Source organism: Myotis lucifugus, unplaced genomic scaffold (assembly GCF_000147115.1).
Source record: "Myotis lucifugus unplaced genomic scaffold, Myoluc2.0 scaffold_260, whole genome shotgun sequence".
Lineage (NCBI taxonomy): Eukaryota > Metazoa > Chordata > Mammalia > Chiroptera > Vespertilionidae > Myotis > Myotis lucifugus.
This window is the reverse complement of record NW_005871308.1, coordinates 322372-343332: the sequence shown is the minus strand read 5'-3', so window position 1 is coordinate 343332 and position 20961 is coordinate 322372. Positions and strand designations below refer to the sequence as shown.

Here is a 20961-nt window from a genome sequence, read left to right as displayed (position 1 = left end):
AACCAACATATTGATTTTCTATTTCCTGTTCTAGAAAGTGGTAGAAGAGGAAAAACAGGAACACGTGGAGAAGGTGAAAGAACTTTTGGGCTGGGTGTCTACCCTAGCAAGGAATACACAAAGCAAAGCTACCTCATCCCAGACCAAAGAATTGACAGACATTGAAAAAGCTATTTTAGAACAGCAGGTAAGTAGAAGGTCTATCTTATTCTTCCTGGATACAATAATATATGATAATGCATTAGGTGGTATAATACAAGTCACATATGGGCCACCCAGGAGGGATTGTTATCTCAGTAAATGTTAACTTATGAAGTTATCTTATTTATATTTCTACCTTTTTTTTTTAATCAGCTCTACATAGACCAGTATAATCTGAGCTAAGCTGTTTGCACCTTGGATTTTTAAAAAGTTAATTCAAATAATGTTTGATTCTTTAATTTTTTTAGGTTCTGAAGCTTTTCTCTTTATTTCTACTAAATAGGTTCTGGCAGAGGAGCTGACAACCAAGAGAGAACAAGTCTATGAGGCCATTAAAACTTCACAGATCTTCTTGGCCAAGCATGGTCATAAGTAGGTATTAGATGAGAGATTATGGCACACCTAGGAGACCAGATCTACCTGCCTAAACCTTAGGGTCATGATGAGAATTCAGGCTGGAGAATTCAGGGCAGCAAAATTCAGATGATGAAGAGCTTTGTAGTTCATGCTGAGGAATTTGCATTTTACCTTGTTGGCTCTGTAGAGGGATCATAAACATGATTGGATTTTGTTGGAAAAGGTTTCTAGAACAGTTCGATAGAGAATGTGTTGATCTCAGGCAAGCGTAGAGGCCTGAGCGACCAGTTAAGAGGTTCTGATAATATAGGCAAGATATGATGAGGGATGTAAAGCAGACAGAGATTCTAAAGAGATTAAGGATGATGAATTTATAATAGAGAGTTTGGTGACAAACAAAAATGATCAGATATAACTCTGGTTTCTGGCTTAAGCCATTGGGTGTATGGTGATGCCGCTCACCAAGAGAGGTATCAGGAGAAGTTAGGGATTGAGGGAGAAGAGGGCAGCTTTAGTTTCAGATGTGAGGAACGTGAAGACCCCACAGGACATCTGAATGGAAGTGCCTAGTATGTATTAGGAAGCACCTAACACATTAAGTTATCTAATGGGCAACTGCATATGTAAATTTAGAATTAATAAGAGAAGTCTAAAGTGATGGAGATTTGAGTCATCAGCATAGTAGAAACCATAAGAGTGGATTAGCTTACAAGGGCTCAGGGGCTTCTCGCCCTGTAAAGGAAGCCTTAGAGAAGTAAAAGGAAAATGATGAGTTATATCTCAGAACTCAAGAGAGAACAGAATCCTAAAAAGAAGGGAGTGGTGAGAAGTCAAGAAAGGTCAAGACTGAGACCCGTCTATTAAATTTGGCAAGTTGGAAATTTTTGGTGACTCTGGTGAAAAGTTGGGGGATAATGTAAGATTTTAGTGTAGTGGAGAGCACTTGAAGTGAGGAAGGTAGTGATAATGAAATTAGACACTCTTTTTTAAAAATATATTTTTGTTTTGGAGAGGAAGGGAGAGGGAGAGATTGAAACATCAATGATGAGAGAGAATCATTGATCAGCTGCCTCCTGCACGCCCCCTACTGGGGATTGAGCCCACAACCTGGGCATGTGCCCTTGACTGGAGTCGAGCCCGGGACCCTTCAGTCCACAGGCTGAGCCAAACCAGCCGGGGCTGACATTAGACACTCTTTAAAGAAGCTTGGCCATAGGAAAGAAAAGAAATAATAAAGTAGAAATAATTAGAGTAGAATATAATCAATAAAGAGTTTTGTTTTCTTAAGAGATCAGCGGGGCTTAACTGTGTTTATGGACTGTGTCTCAAGGACGTAGAGGGGGAAAGATTGAAGTACTAGGAAAGAGGTGCCAGAGGATGTGGGAGAGGATAAGATTCATCATTGGGTGGAAAGTACACCTTAGACAGAGGTTGAGACAGCTTTTCTTCTGAAATCTGAGAAAAAGGAGATTAAGAAAGGTGTGAATAAAAAATTTAAAAATTAAATAAAAAGGGAGCATTTGAGATCTTTCTCTCCCTGACATATGTCACCAGTTGGGCTCAAATAAACTCATAAAAATTCTAAAAAAAGGAAAGAAAGATGTGAATATAGGTTAATATGCCAGGAGTGAAGCCAGAAAGTGAGAGAATTAGTGCCCAGTGGTCTGTATGTTGTCTTTGAAATAGGTAGAGAGCCCAGCCAATGTGGCTCAGTAGTTGAGTCTCGACCTATGAACCAGGAAGTCATGGTTCAATTCCTGGTCAGAGCACATGCCCAGGTTGTGGGCTCAATCCCTGGTGCAGGGTGTGCAGGAGGCAGCCGCCCATCAATGATTCTCTTTCATCACTGATGTTCTATCTCTTTCTCTTCCTCTCTGAAATCAATAAAAACAAGTTTTTGTTTTCAGTCCTCACCAGAGGATATTTTTCCATCGATTTTTAAAGAGATTGGAAGAGAGAGGGAAAGACAGATAGAAATATTGATGTGAGAGAAATGCATCGATAGGTTGCCTCCTGCACACGCCCTGACCAGGGCCCAGACCGGGTAGGAGTCTGCAACCAAAGTATGTGCCCTTGACTGGAATCGAACCTGGGACCCTTTAGTCTGCAGGCCAAAGCTCTATAACTGAGCCAAACTGGCTAGGGCTAAAAAAAATTTTTTTTTAAAAAAAAGAAATAGTTAGAGAGGTTGTTTGCCGAAAGTTAGAGTAGTGTTGAGGGGAAAGAAGGGAGGATTAACTCAGACTGCACTGAAGTCCAGTGGAGGTCAGAGCCCAGTAGGATCTCTTCTTCATGGCTGTGGGATTTCTCTCTCACTGGTTATACTTAGCAGCCCGCACATGGGAGCAGAGTTTGATTGATCTGGGGCTGGAGATTTATCAGATTAATGAGCGTGTAAGGAACTGATGGAGATGATGACTGTGGGGTCTGGAAAAGAGGAGAAACTAAATATAATAGGATTGATTAAGAGAAAATGGAACATCAAGGAAGACTTGGGAAATCTCAGTAAGTTGGTGGATAGTTGTAATATAAATCACAGGGTTCATTCTCAAAAACATAATGTAGAATGAGAAAGGGGACTTGCAAAATTTACCCGATTCAAATAGTGATTGCCCCTGGGGAGGAAGGGAAAGTAATGGGGTTGGTGACACATACACATTGGACTTTATATCTGTAATGTTTTATTTCTAAGAAAAGGATCTAAAGCAAACCTGGTAAAATTTGGTAAAGCTGGATAGTTGGATAATGAGTAAATGAGAATTTGTTTAAAATATTTCAATTTTAAAAGTGGTATAGGAGTAAAGAAAGAAAACTGGAAAGGTAGGGGTATAATTAGGAGCTATAATCAGATAGTAGATTCTTAAAGTTTAAAATTTCAGAAGTGGAAGAATTTTAGATAACAGCAGGGTCCAAATTTGCCCTTTATGGATGGGGCTGAAGTGGAGTGGAGGCCATTGGGATTGAGAAATTGCAGGACTACAAGCTTAGGGTGTTATAGACAATTGGTGACATGATCATTGACATAATCAAGAATCATGACTTGATTTGAGATAAACGGGAAAACTATGAGTTAGAAGCCAAAGTGTTCAATGAGTATGGAGCTCTGACCAGATGATCCACAGTTAGCAGTGACCAAGAAGAATACCATCCAAGGTGGAGAAGTGATGATTGTGAAGCCATAGACGTGAGTTGGAGGAAGGCTTTTCTCTCAGAGCTTTAATGCTTCATCTTCCAGACTCTCAGAAAAAGAGAAGGAACAGATATCTGAGCAATTGAACGCCCTGAATAAGACTTACCATGACCTGTGTGATGGTTCAGCAAACCAGCTTCACCAGCTTCGGAGCCAGCTGGCTCAGCAGACAGAACAAAAGGTACTTTCAATTTTACTCTCCAAATGTTGGGAGGGTACCTTTTGAATGGTGTGAAAGTATCCTTGCTGATTGAAAGTCATGATCACTAGCTTTCCATGACCAATGTGACTTAATTTTTTTAACCTCACCGTAGCAGCCATTTGTCTTGTGTTTCTTACCTGGGGTTCCATGATGTGTTGGTCAGTCAAAACTCTGGAAGGCATTTATGGCTAACTCTTTAGATGTGGTTCACCATTTTTGTTGTCTTCCATTTTGCAGTCAAGGAGAACATAACTTTTATGTCACAGAGCAATAAGATTATTCCTTTGTGGCATTGTTACTCAAAAGTCAATAGCCAAGAGTTCGGAATATTGGGAAAAAAAGATCATGAACCTCTTTCCCTCATACTTTTTTTCATATGTACTAAATGAATAAGAAATGTTTATCTTCAAAGCAAATTGGTGGATTAGCTGCACTGACTGAGACGCTGGTTCCCCTTACCCATGGTCATCCCATCATGTGACATCTTTACCAGTTCCCACTCATGTTCATTTCCTGGACCATATGGAAGTTGTTAAGTTCTTGCTGGTTGTCCTAAGTTCTTCCTGGATACTTGTGTATATGTAAACTTACCATATTATATACATGTGTCTCTGGGATATATATGTGTGTTTGCCTGCTTATTTCCTATGTTGTGAAGCAATGGCCAACTTACGTGGGGCAGGCCAAAATTAAAAATCATGTGGTAACCAAATTTAGTCTAGATGATGCTCAAAATGATATTCAGATAAATATTCTTTGGCTCTGGTCCTTGGATATGAAATTTGTGCAGCAGGAGCTAGAGTTGTAAAGACCATAAGACAGAACCAGCTATGATTTATTTGAGAATAGATTTTCAAAAAGAAGTGCTGGTTTAGCATTCTCTGTGTAAGGTAGCCCACTTCTAATGGCTTGTTGCTTCACCATATAAGGGTGTATGTGAAAAGTTTTAACAATTGCTTGCTGAGAACATCCAGTTCTCATTTTGAAAGGTTAAAAAAAAGGGAGAAAATAAAGAGACAAGCTGCTGAGCACCACTACATTGAGCATGATGTGTCCCTGTTACCGTTTGTGTGTTTCATGTGAAGTATTGTTCTGATTAACTGACATCCTTGCTTACAAGTTTCACTAACCCTTTGGAGTTTAAGCACAAATGCACAAAGGGAAAAGAGGACGACCTGTTGGGGGTTCTTTTTTGCAAAAAAAACAAACAAAAGTCGCATGCTGGATGCTAACACCAAGCTTACACTGTGTGTGCGATACGGCTGAGCTGCTCCGTAAGGCTCTCTCTCTTATCTGCCCAAGGCGTGCCCTGCAACTCTGGGTAAGTAGAAGCCTTTTATGTTTTCTCTTCTTCTTTCCCTCTTCTGCTTGTTTAGGTCAGGATGCCATGTTTGGTGGGACTAAAATGGATTTCTCTGGATATTTCCCAGCTCAGTGCTTCCTGCCTGTCCTCCACTTATGAGGGTGTTGGAAGGAACAGTGTGTAGTCTTTTCTCTTAGGCTAGACTCCAGGCATTTCTTCAGTATTAGCTTTCTGAGACTCCGTGAATCTCACAGAAGAAATTAGTTCACAAAAGAACATTTTCCTTTGTCATATTTTCTGCTTCTGAATAGTTTTACATGGATTTTCTCTAAGTTTTTTCATATATCTCAAAAGAGTCATATGGCTGTGTGATTTCTCTTTTGCTCTCTATAGAACAGATACCTAATAGATTTGCATAGCATACATTTACCTTATACAAGTTAAACTCTATATTCTGGGTCAGAAAACAAAGGGTGTATATTGATTAATATATTTTAAATAGTATGGAGAATTTGTCAGTTATTTCATTATTTGAACAAATATAGTGATATGGAGAAATGAACCAAATTGGTTTCCTCATTGCTATCCATTCAGTATCTCTTATAGTGTGCAATTAAACAAGCTTGAAATCCTCAGTGAATGTTTTTAAAATCTGGGAGAAATAGGTTAGTGAGTTTAAGGGTTTTCTTACTATTTATCAATGTTTATTTATTCATGAGATGTTTATTGGACTGCTGGTACTGTTCCTAGACACTGAATGGGCAAAGTACCTGTTCCTCTGGTGCTGCTTCTCATGGAGACAGCAATGAAATGCGTTATTTAGGCGTCAGGGAAGTGGTTGGCAATTGTTTCAACAAGATCCTCTATGGATAAGTTAAAGAGTTAAATAAGGATCAGAAATTAATACTGACCAAAGAAGGACAGATAAAACTATCCATAGAAAATGAAGATAATGAACATGAACAAGAAGAACTAGAAAATTGGAGAATAGTAAAAAGGATGAAGTGTTGTAAGTGGTAAACACTTGAGTAATTTTATTTTTGAATACCATCATCTATAATAATAAAATCATAATATGCTAATTAGACCGGACAGCTGAATGACCTTCTGGACAAAGCCGGGGCTGCGAGGGCCGAGCCCCTTGCATGAATTTCGTGCATCAGGCCTCTAGTTTCATGATAAAAGGCTTCAAAATAAGAATTCTTAAGGAGCTGCTCTTAGGCTTTTTTTTTTTGCAAAGGTAAATTAGACAATATGTAAGAATTACCTTATTCACTCACCTCAGAACCTGACTCCTTTGGAAGATGTGACTTGACTGTACTTACCCTTCATACTCTTCTGGATTCAACTGGGAAGGAAGTATAATACCCCAAGATTCAGAGTCACACTTTGATTTGATTCTAGAACTCACTAGTTTTGTGACCTTGAACACGTTACCTAACTTCTCTGTGCCTCATTTTCTTATCTCTAAACTAAAGGTTAAAATAATTGTTTTCTTAGGATTGTTGTGAGGCTTAAATATTAGTACTCAGTAAATATATTAAGTGCCTAACAATTGGTAGTTGTAATCATGGTGGTTACTACCCATTCTAGCCTGGACTAGAAGAAAAGTTACTAGTGGTTCCAGTAGCAAAGGTCCCAAGTCTGTTCTTTCCTTGACTTGCTAATTTCAATACCTAGAGCTAATTTAACTCAGCCATTGCCTTGGCAAGTGCTAGCATTAACCACCAAGAGTATGACTGCCCCAGTTGCTAAGCAGCTGCTTGAGTAAAATACACAGGATCCTTTATTGAGATATACAACTGTTGTGTGGATATTGGGATGCTTAAATCTCTCTTCTAGTCCTGTGGACTGGTCCTGCTGAACTCATCAGCAGGAAAATACTACTTCAAGAAGCTTCTACAACACTGAGAAGTTGTTATATGGGGTTGAATTCTCATTTTTGGGAACTGGTATGTGTCTTAAGAACCTTTGTGGTGAGTTAGTCCTAGAAATAGCTGTCCTGTCACTTTTGCTGCTTGCTACTTTGTAGAGCTTGTCACTCAGATATGCTTAATGCTGTCATCCCTCAAGTAATCTGTGAACTTCTTCTGCCCATGTAAAACATTCTGCAGTTTAGACAAATTCTTTTTTAGCATTAACTCTGTCAGGCTTCAGAATATTTCCTACACTTTGGGGCCCTTCCCAGGCTGGGTATTTCTTGTGGTCAGAATTTGATATACAGGGTGAGGCAAAAGTAGGTTTACAGTTCATGTGGAAAATAATACAGTAAGCGATAATACAAGAATAAATTGTTTCGCATACTCAGAACTATACACCTACTTTTGCCCTACCCTGTAGTATCATTCTTTGAATAGCTCCTTTCAACACTTGTGCTTCTCTAATTTAGTTTTCTTTTTCATTTTTTTTCTTTCAGGGTTGCAGAGCAGTTGCTGGGGTGATTGACCTAGGCACGGTGGAGATATTTCCCATCTTCAGAGCCATGCAAAAGGGCCTCATTGACCAGGACACAGGCCTGGTGCTCCTGGAATCCCAGGTTATCATGTCTGGCCTCATTGCCCCTGAGACCAGTGAAAAGCTCTCTCTGGAGGAGGGCCTGGCCAGAAGCCTCATTAATCACCAGATGTACCAGCAGCTCCAGGAGCTCCAGGATACGCTGTCCTTAATAAGCAGGCTTAGTGAGAGCAAAGGCCCTCTTTCTGTAGTGGAAGCAATTGAGAAGAAAATTATCAGTGAGAGAGTTGGACTGAAAATCTTAGAAGCTCACCTGGCAACCGGAGGCTTCAGTCTCCCCCCTAATGAGAACTTTATTAACCTAGAGGAGGCTTTTCATCAAGGCCTCATTTCTGAATGGCTTCTCTCAGAGTTAGAGTCTCACCTGAGATCATCCAAGAATTTGATAGACCCCAACACAGCTGAGAAAGTCGGTTTGCTGGATTTGATGCAGAGATGTATTGTCCACCAAGAATCAGGGTTGAAATTGCTGCCTGTCAAGCAATTGGCAGGAGGAATGGTGAGCTTGAAATCAGGCCGGAAGGTTAGCATTTTCCGTGCAGTTCAGGAAGGCCTAATAGATAGGCAGGTCACTGTCCGGCTGCTAGAAGCTCAGCTTTTTGCTGGTGGCATAGTAGACCCAAGAACAGGACACAGACTTACAGTGGAAGAGGCTGTAAGACATAATTTGATTGACCAAGATATGGCCTGCGCTATTCTCATAAGGCAGCTTCAGACAGGAGGTATCATAGACACTGTCACGGGGCATAGGCTGACGATAGATGACGCAGTGAGCAGTGATCTAGTAGCTGCTAAGATTGCCCTCGTGATTCTGGAGTCCCTTTGGTCATTCATGGGGTTGCTATGGCCTGAATCTGGAGAGATCCTCCCAATGACAGATGCCCTGGAACAAGGTATTGTGTCTAGTGAGCTAGCTCATAAAATCCTTAGTGAACGAAAGCATATTAAAGCTCTATTTCTACCAGCAACCACAGAGATTTGGTCCTGGAATAAGGCAATAGAAAATGGTATATTGGACAAAGATCTCGCCAATAACTTAAAATCAATTTGCATACCTGATGTGATGCCCCACATGCAATTAGCAGATTCTTCAGAACAAAGCAAATTGAACATTAATCCTGGAGCATCAGGTCTGTCGAGCAGCAAGGGCCAAACTGAGGGCATGGCAAGCCACAGCGATACGCTGTTGTTCCAGCTGATGACTCACAGCTACATTAATGTGCGGAATGGACAGAGGGTGCTCCTGCTAGACAATGAGCTGATAGAAACACTAACAGCAAACAGTGAATATCAAGCAAATCCTCTAGAAGTGTTTGGAATTGGACATCAGAAACCAGAAACTTCCAGGGAATTAGAAGAATCGGTGAATGTGGAAATAACAGAAACTTTCTGTGATAGGCTGACTGTGCAGTCACGTGAATTCCACTCTTCTCAGAACAAAGAATATCCCAATCAAGCAAATTGCATGGAAGCAGAAGGCAAAAAAACCATTATAGTAACAGAAGGTTCCCCTACAGAGAACCCTGAAAAAGACCTATTTGTAGGAGAACAAAAAGTGAGAAATCCAAATATTGATACTTTGAAGGTTAGAGGTCAAGTTAAATCAGAGTTAAAATGGCAGTTAGTAGGTACCCAAAAGGAAGATCTAACAGAAGTGTCTACCAAAGAAAATATCAGCAGAGGATTTCTCCTTATAGTACCCTCTGAGGAAACAGAAGATGTGGCCACGGTGGTAGAAAAAGATCCTGTTTCTAATGAAACACCAAATGAAGAATGGCAGACTCTCAGAAATGCTTCCTTTATATGTCAGAAAGAACAAGCAAACCCACTTGAAACTGAACATATTCCAGGTAAAACTAGAAGACCTCTCATAAAATCCCAAAGCAAGAAGTCACAATTTCAGGTAGAGAAAACTCTAGATTTAGACTCAGAACTCAAGTCTGAAAATGACATGAATGTTCATTCTCTGGACAAAGGAAGTAAGGATGACCATAAACTAAGTCCAGAAGAACAAAACATTATAGGTGGTAGTATGATGATGTTAGAAAAAACAGATGAGGCAGATCATGGTAGTGAAACTTCCTTGTCATGCAGTCCTCCTTCAGAATTGCTTGAAGAAGCTACCTTAAACAGATTATCTACACAATTACTCGATGGTGGTATCTTTCATGAACAAACAGGTCAACAGCTGTTACTGAATGAAGCAATAGCCAGAGGTATCGTGCCCAGTCACACTGCTGTGAAACTTATGGGAAAGCTGAACATGTTTCGGGGCTTCTTTGACTCTCAGACTTGCGAATCTTTGACAACTGAAGAAGTCATTGATGAAGGTCTGATGGATGAGAAATTGCTGCATAATGTCCTCATGGCAGACAAAGCTATTAGTGGTGTCTTAGACCCACGTACCCACACACTCTGTTCTGTGAAGGAAGCAGTTGCAGTTGGACTACTTGACACACAGACAGCCACCAGAATTTTAGAGGGGCAGGTGGTGACTGGTGGAATCATTGACCTGAAACGAGGCAAAAAGGTTTCGGTGACTTTGGCCTTAAATCTTGGCTTGGTGGACAGTGCTGACCAGACTGAGCTTATAAATCTGGAAAAAGCTTCCAAAGGCAAAGATACTGAAAAAACAGTTAGGGAGAGATTAATTAGCTTACAAATGGAAACAACTGGAATTATGGACCCTGATAGCAAGGCCCCTCTAACAGTTATGCAGTCCATTGACAGAGGACTTCTGGAGAGAGAGGAGGCCATTCAGTTGTTGACTAAACAGGTGGTAGATGGAGGTATCATTCACCATATATCTGGGATGAGACTTTCTGTTGATAATGCCTTTAAACATGGCATCATTGATGAAGATTTAGCCAAGCAACTCAAAAAAGTTGAGAACTTAAGTCTCCATCAGTTTTTTCATCCTGAAACAAAGGAAACTATTTCCCTCTCTGAAGCTATAAAATTAGATCTTGTTAACCCAGATTTGAAAGGAGAAATCCAAAAAATTCAGGCATTGACTGAAAGCTTTGTGGATCTCATTTCTGGCCGGGGATTGACCTTGGCAGAAGCTGAAAAAGAAGGATTATTAACTAATAAAGCAACATTGTCTTCAGGATTGATGCATAGGATTGTAGATCCTGAGAATCACAGAATTGTTCCCTATTCAGAATTGGTAAAGAAATGTAAGATTGATATTGAATCTGGACAGAGATATCTAGAAGTAATTCCTTTCTCAGACATTAAAGATGGAGTGAGTGACAAAGTTCTTACATTGTCTCAAGCAACTCAGCTGGGAAAAGTAGACTTTGCATCAACACTGAAAGTTCTAGAAGCTCAGGCAAATACTGGAGGAATCATAGATACTGCTACAGGACAAGGACTGACATTGGCATCAGTTTTGAAACAGAAATTGGTGGATGAAAACATGGTCAGAACTATTGCATCTCATCAGGTACTAAATGGAGGAATCATTGACATATTTAATGATCAAAGAGTGACTGTAAAGGAAGCTATTGAGAAAGGATTTATTAGCCCTGAACTGGCAACTTTGATCCAAATAGATACTTTAGAGTCCAGTGATCAGGGGTCTCAGATTGAAAAGCAAGATGGAATTGAAGTATGTGAATTGAAGAAGGAATTTCTAAGGAAGGAAATGTTAATTGCTTGTAATCAGACTGCAGAAATGAGTTGTGGTAAAGAAGAAAATGGAAAATTGTTTCAAATTGGAAGTCAGTCTGCACAAGAAAAGGTTAAAAGGAGAATTTCTGGTGAGGAGCAGGCAACAAAGGGCAGGGAAATTTCATTAAAAGAATTCGAGTGTAAGGATCAAGATAAGAAGAGAGCTTCTTCAGATGCTAAAGAGTCTGTCAGTATAATAATTCCTAGTGATTGTAAAGGCAAACCATTGGGCCGAGGTTCAGTGACATGCCCTCACTCAGAAGTTTGTGATTCTAAACTCAAAGAGGTGACTAGTACCAACATAGAAAAAAATACAAATGAAGAGCAGGAAAAAGTAGTGTCACAAATAGAAATTCTTTCTCATATGAAACAGTCTGCAGCAGACTTAGATAATAAAAAAATAAGGGAAAACCAAAGAGAAATTATTTCAGAAGCACAAGAATCAAATTGTGAAACTTCAGGCAAATTTCTGAGTGAGCAGGTTATTCAGAAACCAACAAATACTAGGGAGAAAAGGAAGAGAGAGAAGAAGAAGGTGATAGTTATAGGAGACAGTGTCAAAACATGCAAACCAACAGTTCTTTCAGAAGTAAAGTTGAACCAAGAAACTGCCATTAGAAGTGACCATGACTCTAGTATAAAGAGTCAACCAGTGGAAATTGCCATAATTGAAAGAGGGAAAGAAGCTGATGGAGAGGTGCGATTTTCTATTCTATGTAAAGCTGAGGACCCTTCTTCCCCAATGATACCCAAAGGAGTTTCCGTAAGAAATCAAGATGCTTCAACATTTTTCAACTCTAATCAGGTCAATGAAAGAGAAGTCAAAAATTTAAGCCTCTCCTTAACTGTAAAACCAGAAGAAAATTTATCACAAGAAATTACAAGAGGGGCTCAGAGTGAAGCATTCTCTTCTATGACCCCAAGACCATTGCACTACCAGGAATCAGCTGGAAAAGCCCAAGTTGCAGACACGTCCCAAATTTCCAAATCAGACAAGTCTTTCCAAGGAACCACCAGACAGGAGACCAACTATCGTGAAGATTCCTGTGTTACTTCTAAGACTAAGGAAACCAAAGATCTGATCTTGTCATCTAATGAACATGAAGAAAAATCATACCAAGAAGTACCTTTTGACTCAACAAAAGCTCTTAAATTGGAAGAAATTGTAGATTCTAGAGTAGACCCAAAAGAAGTCAAAAAGGACTTTCATCATCAGGATAGCAAAAGTGATAGTGAACTTTATGGGATTCTTGAATCTAAAATGGTAGCAACTAAGGAAATAACTGGAGAGAAATTTCTAGAAATGTCAAACCCTATAGTTACAGGTGCAGAAGCAGGGTCCTTTGAAGGTATAGTGACTCAGGGAGTTCCCAGAGTCTTGGTGTCCCTTCTTCCAGAGGAATTGTTCAAAGATGTATCTCAAAAAGAGAGTACCGAGCAACAGGGTGCCACCATGAGTCCTGCTATTCCAGAGGCCAGTGAGGAAAAGACAGTGCCCCTCATATACCCTACAACGAAGGTGGGTGAGGAGACACCACCAGAAAAGCTCAGAGAAAGTCCTGGAAGTGAACAAACTCCCTTCCTGACTGCACCGAGGGGAAAGGGAAATGAAGGTGTAAGCACGGAGCCCTCCAGAGCAACTAAAGTAAGTTTCCCAGTGTTGCATTGTGTGTGTGTGTGTGTGTGTATTTTTTTTAAAGATATAACTGGTTTAATGATAAAACTCTTGACTGGATACTGAGTTTACATATGAATAATTATATGCATGCATATATTTCAGGGCATTAGATAATTCTATAAAGTATAACTTAGTTTGGGGAGTATTTGAGATCTTGCTTTCCAGAAACTGTCATCAGTTTGGCCCAAACTCTTATAAAAATTCAAAAAAAAAGTATAACTTAATTTACCATTATTTGTTTTTAACACAGTTGTTGGAAACTTAGGCAGTGGCTCAAATGTTTTCCTGAAATTTGCAAGGGTTTTAATGTAGAAACTAACATTGAAGCTAATTTGAAATACTGGGGTGATGCTGTCTAAAGTTAGAATAAGTTTTGGAAATTTTGCTAAAAGGATGCTTACAGATTGATAATTATGAGCTTCTGCTCCTGGAGGAAGTTAATAAAATCACTTTTTTCTCTATTGATTTGAGAAGACATAGACAAAATAGCCTGTTATTTCATCTCACCCTAAGTGTAATAAAAATTTCTATTTATCAATAAGATCCAGCCTGCTTTAAAAAGCGGGCTTAAAGGAGAATGTCAGGCCTGAGTGAGTTTTCTTTTTTGGCTTCACAGAATATATTTAACCGGCGACTCTGTCTAGAGCATGATGAGAAGCTGGTATCCTATCTGTCTCTATTACGAGACATTGAAATGAGGACCAAACAGATTCAACCTGTGGAGCGTAGCCTGGCAGAGCTACAGGATCTGCGATGTCAGGCCAAGGTAGGTTCCCAGAGACTTCCTTTCTCCAGGCCCACCAACTTGGAGGAAGTAGAGACTATTATGGAAGAAAAAACATGTTCAACACACCATGATTTAAAGAACAAAAAATAGATTGGAAAAGTGTAACTGGAGACCTCTGACTGGGAAATACTGGTTCACAGAAACTACAACAGAAGAGATTACAGAAGAGACTCAAGGGAGGAGTAGTCTGCAGTGTTAACTACAGTAGGGAGACCAAGTATAGTGAGGGCAAAGGGGGATTAGCACCTGAAAGTCACTAGTGAACTTGATAGGAGTGGTTTCAGTGGAGTGGTTTGGTGGGCTATAAACTAGGTTGCAGTGAGAATAGATGGGAGATTGGAAGGTGGGGACAATTAATGTACGTCGTTCTTTCCAGAAGCTTGGAAGTACAGGCAAGGCAGGAGGTAGGACACTGGCTGGAGGAGATGGACTGAAAGAGGAATGTTTTGAGTAGATTTCGGGGGCTGAGGAGAAAGAAGAAAAGGAGAACTTGAAGTTAGAGGAGAGAGGAAGTGATCACTGATGGAGTGAGGTTCCTGAGGACATAGACTTAGACAGCCCTGAGAGGAAGGAAGAGTAGCTTTCACCAAACCTGGCGGTTAAGAGTCGTCACAGGATTGGAGACACAATGAGGGCAGAGATTGTAGAGGTTTACCAGATCTCTCAATATCAAAGTATGACCTTGGGTAGGGTGGCTGAAGGGGAAGTAAGGAGGATGCCCAGAAGAGCTATCTAGCTTTCCACACCTTAACAGTATTTCGGGCTTCTCTACTGAAGATTAGAATACTGTAAACTAGCTGAGTAGGAAGGCTGGCTTGGGTTATTTTTATGCTCTTTGGTTCTGCCCCCTTGGAATTTAGAGGGGGAGTTGTCCTTTTTGATTGACTTATTTTACATAATATTAATAAGACATAATGACATTCTCAGAGAGGCAGCAAGCTGTAGCGGACCCAGCATTGCCCTGAGTCAGAACACCCGAATCCAAGTCCTGGCTTTATTGCTTACAGTCTGGCTCACCTCAGACACAATTTTACATTGAAGTGCTGAGGCATCTCTTCTGTAAATCCAGAATTATAATATCCACACACCTACCTCAAGAATTAGTGATTGTGAGAACCAAATAAACTGTTGACTGTATATCAAAACACCTTAGAAGCCCCGAAGCCTTTATAGGCATGAGGTGAGAGAAAAATGTCTTCACAGCTGATTCCGACATAGCAAGATTTCTAGTCTTGATTTTGGAAGGAACTTTATTTTATCCCCTCAGGTGTTAGACAAGGAGCTAAAGGATCTGTCCACCTTGGTGAGTCAGGAATTGGAGTGTGTGAGTCAGATCATCATCAGCCAGCCTCAAGAAGTCCCTGCTCAACTGCTGAAGGCTCTGGAGAAGGATGCCAAGAATCTTCAAAAGTCCCTCCACTCCGTGAGTGACAGCTGGAGTTCCAGACTACTCCAGCTGCAGAATGCTGTGGAAGTAAAAAAGGTAGTTTCTTGTTTCATTCACCAAGTCTGGGCAGGTTTGGAGACTTTTATCATCTAATTTGCCATTTATTTGTTTAGACTAGAGTGTTAAATCAGCACAAACAGCTACAAGACAAACTTCAGAATCTGCGAACCTGGGTTGGCGATACCATTCTCATTCTGAATAGCAAGGAATGTAGCAGTGAAACAGATGCTGACAGCCTGAATCAGTGTCTCCAACAATGTGAGGTAAAATTTGCACCCATTCTCAAGCTTTTGTCCTTTGAGTTGTCAATTTTATTTTCCTGCCACAGAAACCAGTACTTACCTTTCTTGGAAAATTTGATTTTCCATTTCAGAGATAATAAAGTCTGCTATGTTTCGTTTTTTAGGTTATCATACCTCTGGCACTTCAGTCATTATGATGATTTTTCCTTTCAGCTATTCTCTGAGAGAGTCTGCAGAATGGCCTGTTATTATCAATGGCCTCTTTATAACTGAGCATCTAATGTCTGTTCCCTGTTTCTGTTTTGCCCAAGATCTAATCCTATGCACACACATCAATTTCAGGAGAATTTTTGGTCAATGATCTAGATTGTGGCTTGGCAAACTTTCTATAAAGGACCAGATAGTAAATATTTTAGGTCTTGTAGGTCATACTCAAAATGGCCCATTTCTCTGGCATCCACTCAGCTCTGCCATTGAAACATGAAAGCAGCCGTAGACAGTACATAAATGAATGGTCGTGGATGTGTTATAATAAAACTTTATTTACAAAAATAATTGACAGGCACATTTGGCCAGCACTATAGATTGCCAACTCCTGATCTAGAGAGATGCTTTTCTTCTTGTTAAGCCCCAAATTAATTGGTACTTTTCATAAGTCAGTGAGAGAAAGATACAGGCTCTGAGATACATATGAGCCAGAGAATTTTCTCCTGAACATTGTTCCTTGGGGGGGGGGGGGGGGGGACGATGGTTATACTTAAGATACTATTAGATATTATTCACACAGGTTTTTCCATCCTTTGCTTAAACTCTTTAAAGTCAGAGCAGAACCAGAGATGTCCCCTCCTTCTGTTCCACCCTCTCCCTTTTCCCTAGTCTTAAGAGAAGCAGACAAAGGTTTGTCCATGGTCAGGCTCCTTGTATACAACTTCATTCCTGTTTATCTTGCAAGAACTGACCTGCCTTCTTCTTTTATACCCTTTTATCCAAGATATCATTGGGGGAATGAGTAGCAGACTCTGGTTCACTGCAGGGTATTATAAGAAGCAAGGGTGAGAAAAATTTCTATGACTTAGTATAAGATATACAAACATAGCATCTCATGCAGCATTGGTTCCTCCCCCCATTATAAGTTATATGAATTGTTTCATGGGAAGAGAGCCACAGTCTAAGCCTTGTTTTCTTAGTGATAGTTCCCCAGTCCATGTGTTCACAGTTGAAGGAAGCATGGTCTGATAATAAATAGCCAAGAAGCCCTCCCAGCCTGCCTTGCAGGGTTGCTGGCTGCTCTCAGTTTCAAAGTGATAGAGATAATAGATATCTTTTTTTTAAATATATTTTATTGATTTTTTACAGAGAGGAAGGGAGAGGGATAGAGAATTAGAAACATCTATGAGAGAGAAACATCGATCAGCTGCCTCCTGCACACCCCCTACTGGGGATGTGCCCACAAGCAAGGTACATGCCCTTGACCAGAATTGAACCTGGGACCCTTGAGTCCGCAGGCCGAAGCTCTATCCACTGAGCCAAACCGGTCAGGGCGATAATAGATATCTTAATTATTTTTATTGCCATTGAAATATCCAGTGTAACAGCTGATGGCTACTACATTTTTGTGGGAAAATTGCATGCTTTTAATGGTCTGAAAATAGATAATTATAGTGTTTAGACACTTATTACTGCTTTAAGGGAGCAATGCAACTATTATATAAGAAAGACTGTAATCCTTCACAGTTGTAAAATGTATAAGCAACATTATTTACTGTAAAAATCATATTTTAATGAACCACAAATAAATTGGATATTTTTTCACTTCTGACCTACCAACTGCTGGACAAATACAAATAAATTTTGAACCTAAGAAAATAAATTAGGCAGATATAGCTCAGACCAGAAACTGATGTTGTACTTTTCAAACTTTAAAAAAAAAATTCAGAGATCTGAGACCAGTTCTGGTGTAGTTCTGTTAACGTAAATACATGAAAGCTTGCTGCATTTGGATGTCAGTACATATTAAAGGAAGCTGAATGGTAACTCGTGAGGAGTGTGGAGAGACCAGAAGTGCGGGAGACTTCCAGTGCTTATTTGGCTCTAGGAATGATCAGTGTCAGTTACAAAGATACAGAAAATTAGCCTCTCATTGATTATGTTGGTTTTTTTATTAAAACCAACAGTTTCTGCTTCAGTAGATAATTAGAAATTTTATTTCTTTTTTCCCCCCTTTTTCTACTTACCTTAGGATTTGAAACAGCCCATGGCTGAAAGGAAATCTCAGCTGGATGCTCTTGCGTTCGATGTCCAGTTCTTTCTCTCCGAGCATGCCCAGGACCTGTCCCCTCAGCAGAGCCGGCAGATGCTGAGGCTTCTGAATGAACTGCAGGGGTCTTTCCAGGGCCTTGTGGCGCACACTGCAGCTCAGATGAATGCCTTGCAGGGTCACCGTCAACAAGTGGAGCAGGCAGCCCTGGTCAAGGTCAGGCTGAACCAGCAGCTGGGCCCAGTTTGTCTTTTGGGATGTCCTGTGTTTGGGTTTTCTGGCCAGAATACATCTACCATGATTCCAGGAGCCTGCGTTTACCAATTTTGAAATTTCATGTCATTCAGGCCAGTTTACAGCAGGCAGCTGTTCTGGCTGTTTTTCTTGCCATGTCTTGGTTTTATGTATGCGTGTGAGAGAATACATGTGTTTACATGTGTATGCATGTGCAAATATTTTCTTTTTTATAAGATTTTCCCCTCACTGTGTCTCATTGTCTCTGACTTTCCAATGAAAATCACATCCCCAGCCCTCTTTTCTCCCTTAGCCTTCTTTTGAAGGCCGTTAAAAACATTTAGATACTCTGACTCTTGAGAAGAAGTGTTAAAGTTAGTTTTATTCTGGGCTTTTCAAATGATTAACTCTCAGATTCCTTGACAACCTTCCAGCAGCTGATAAGGAAATTTTTATCAGAATCATATTAATTTTTTAGGACCTCTAAAGCAGCGGTCGCCAACCTTTCAGACCTCGCAGACCACCAGTGGTCCGCGGACCACCCATTGGCGACCGCTGCTCTAAAGTATCATTATTTTCCAGCATCTTTCTTCACACTGTCATGCCTGGTGCTTATTTTGGAAAACCATGTGTAGAAGCAGCGGTGATACATTTTTGGGGGAAAACTAACCACCCTACCACTTTTCATTGTGACCTTTTCTTGCAAAAGTTAACATTATTGTATTAATGGTAACAACCTTAGAATGCCAAGAATGATGCTTATACCATTTCTGCTCTTTGAATAATAAATTGGAATTCAGCAAGATGATATTAGAATTGTCGTTATCACCACCAGCAAATCCATCTCAGGATCTGCTTTATTAAATATTGTATAAAGTAGAATAGAGCTTTTGAGTCAGGCTTAAAGGAGTTTAGGTCAGTCAATTTTATATGCCCCCCATTACTGCTTAGTTGTTTCAACTCTATTACAATCTAAATAAAATACTAATGAAATAGTTTAGGTTACTTTTCAAGTCTGAAAATTTGCACTGTCCTCACTTAGAAATGTATATAGCCTATGGACAGTTAATGAGATGGCGTTGGTCTGAGCCGTCGTAAGTAAGACACAGCCCGGATCCAGGGTAGGCCTCTGAGCTGCAACCGGTGCCACAACTGCATGTGAACATTCTCTCTGAGCACATAATTAATTCCACAGTGTTTATTAACCTTGTAATTGTCGGAAATGTTCTGCTTCTCTATATTTGCCCTGAATGCATGTGTATGTCTGTGTGTTAACTTGTTTGCTTTGCTTTTTTCAGATTCAGTCTGCACCCATCCTAACCCATGAAGATCCCGTTTTACAGCTGAAGAGCTCTTAGGAGTTCTCTTGCAGAGCCCTTCCATTTGTCCTAAAGAGGGGAGAGAGGGCCAGTTTTGGCACCTGTTTGTAAGTGCAGGTGACTAAAATGCCATCAGAAGGTAGAAACTGGTGGAAAATGGTTTCAGAAGGATGGTCAGGAGGACACATCATGCTCAATTGCTCAGTCAGGTGCTTCCGTGTCAGGCAACTAAGATGAGATCTGGGATCAGGCACAGAAACATATTCCCTCCCTCCCCTTGGGCCTGGCTTTTCTCTTTGATATCAGTGTAGACAACTGAACGACAGCCAGTTGCTAATGTTGGGCACTTTCTTTCTCAAAATAGACAAGCCCCTCATTCCGATTTAAAGGGTGTCTACATTTGTGAGACGTTGAATTTATAAGTCTACTAAATTATTAAGAAGCTCAATTAGATTATAAATTGTCCAGTTTCTTGATTTATTTTCCTTCTAGTACATCCTTATAATTTTCCATATTTTGACTAATAGGAATTGGTCAGAACCACTGGTTCTGGTAGAGGAATTGGTCAGAACCACTATTTATTATCATCTCTGGCTTTTAAGCATCTGGGCTCTTTGTTCCATTTCTAAGGATAATGATAGCAGTCTGGCAAAGGAGCTCCCAAACCAAAACCTGGGAGCGTTCTCACCTGAAATTACCCCTCATTATAATCCAGACCATAGACCCAGATCAACAGAGGGGAGCTTTTTAAATATGATTCTGTGCTTTTTCCTGTTCTAGTCTCCCACCAACTTTTCCATCTTAAGCTATAACCTTGTTTTATATTTCAGGGAGTTACCTTGTTTTTGTAAAACGAGGATTATTAATTGTCTTTTGGCCCCTTTGCATTTTAATTAGACCTTGCAGAAACAACAAAATACTTGTCATGAGAAACTGGAGGATCTTTGCAGCTGGATAGGACAGGCGGAAAGAGCATTGGTAGGCCACCAAGGTAGAGCCTCCCAGCAGGATCTTTCTGCTTTGCAGAAGAACCAAAGTGACTTAAAGGTCAGTATAAGTTAATTCATTTATTTGCATTTTGTCAACAAATATTTATAAAGGCTTGCTTATGTGCCAGGCACGTGCTTAGTGTTAGCAACATAATGGTAAATAACCCTGCTCACATGATGCTTACAGTCTAGTGAAAGAGATGGATATTATAGATAATCACAAAAATGTACAAATAATTTTTAACTATTATACATATAAAGGAAAAGTTACATGAGAACATATAACAGAGACTCAATCTAGTCTAGGATGTCAGAAAAGATTACCTTGAAGAAATGTCCCTTAACCTGAGAAATGAACGATGTGTAGGGGTTAAGGAATGCAGGGGTGGGAGATGGAAGAGAATATGCAGGCTGAGGCCTCTGTGTCTGTCTTCAGGTGGGAATGGGACCGAGCACCACATATTCCAGAACTGAAAGAAAGCTAGTTCAATTGGGCTAAAAAGAACAAAAGGAAGATTAGGAATGATGAGGCTGGAGACTAGGCAGTACCCACATCTTGCTGGTTC

The 20961-nt window shown here is 40.1% G+C and overlaps 1 protein-coding gene across 6 annotated transcripts in view; it reads left to right on the top strand.

Annotated features, from left to right (window-relative positions):
- The window catches only part of MACF1 (microtubule-actin crosslinking factor 1), a 167666-nt gene that overhangs the window by 34950 nt on the left and 111755 nt on the right, over positions 1–20961 (top strand). For all 6 annotated transcript variants that reach the window (XM_023762771.1, XM_023762770.1, XM_023762769.1 and 3 more), the window contains exons 28-36: positions 35–187; positions 485–573; positions 3794–3929; positions 7670–13087; positions 13737–13886; positions 15175–15390; positions 15468–15617; positions 17836–18069; positions 20304–20453. In XM_023762771.1, coding sequence (XP_023618539.1) covers positions 35–187; positions 485–573; positions 3794–3929; positions 7670–13087; positions 13737–13886; positions 15175–15390; positions 15468–15617; positions 17836–18069; positions 20304–20453 — 6696 coding nt within the window. The remainder of the gene's footprint in view (positions 1–34; positions 188–484; positions 574–3793; positions 3930–7669; positions 13088–13736; positions 13887–15174; positions 15391–15467; positions 15618–17835; positions 18070–20303; positions 20454–20961) is intronic.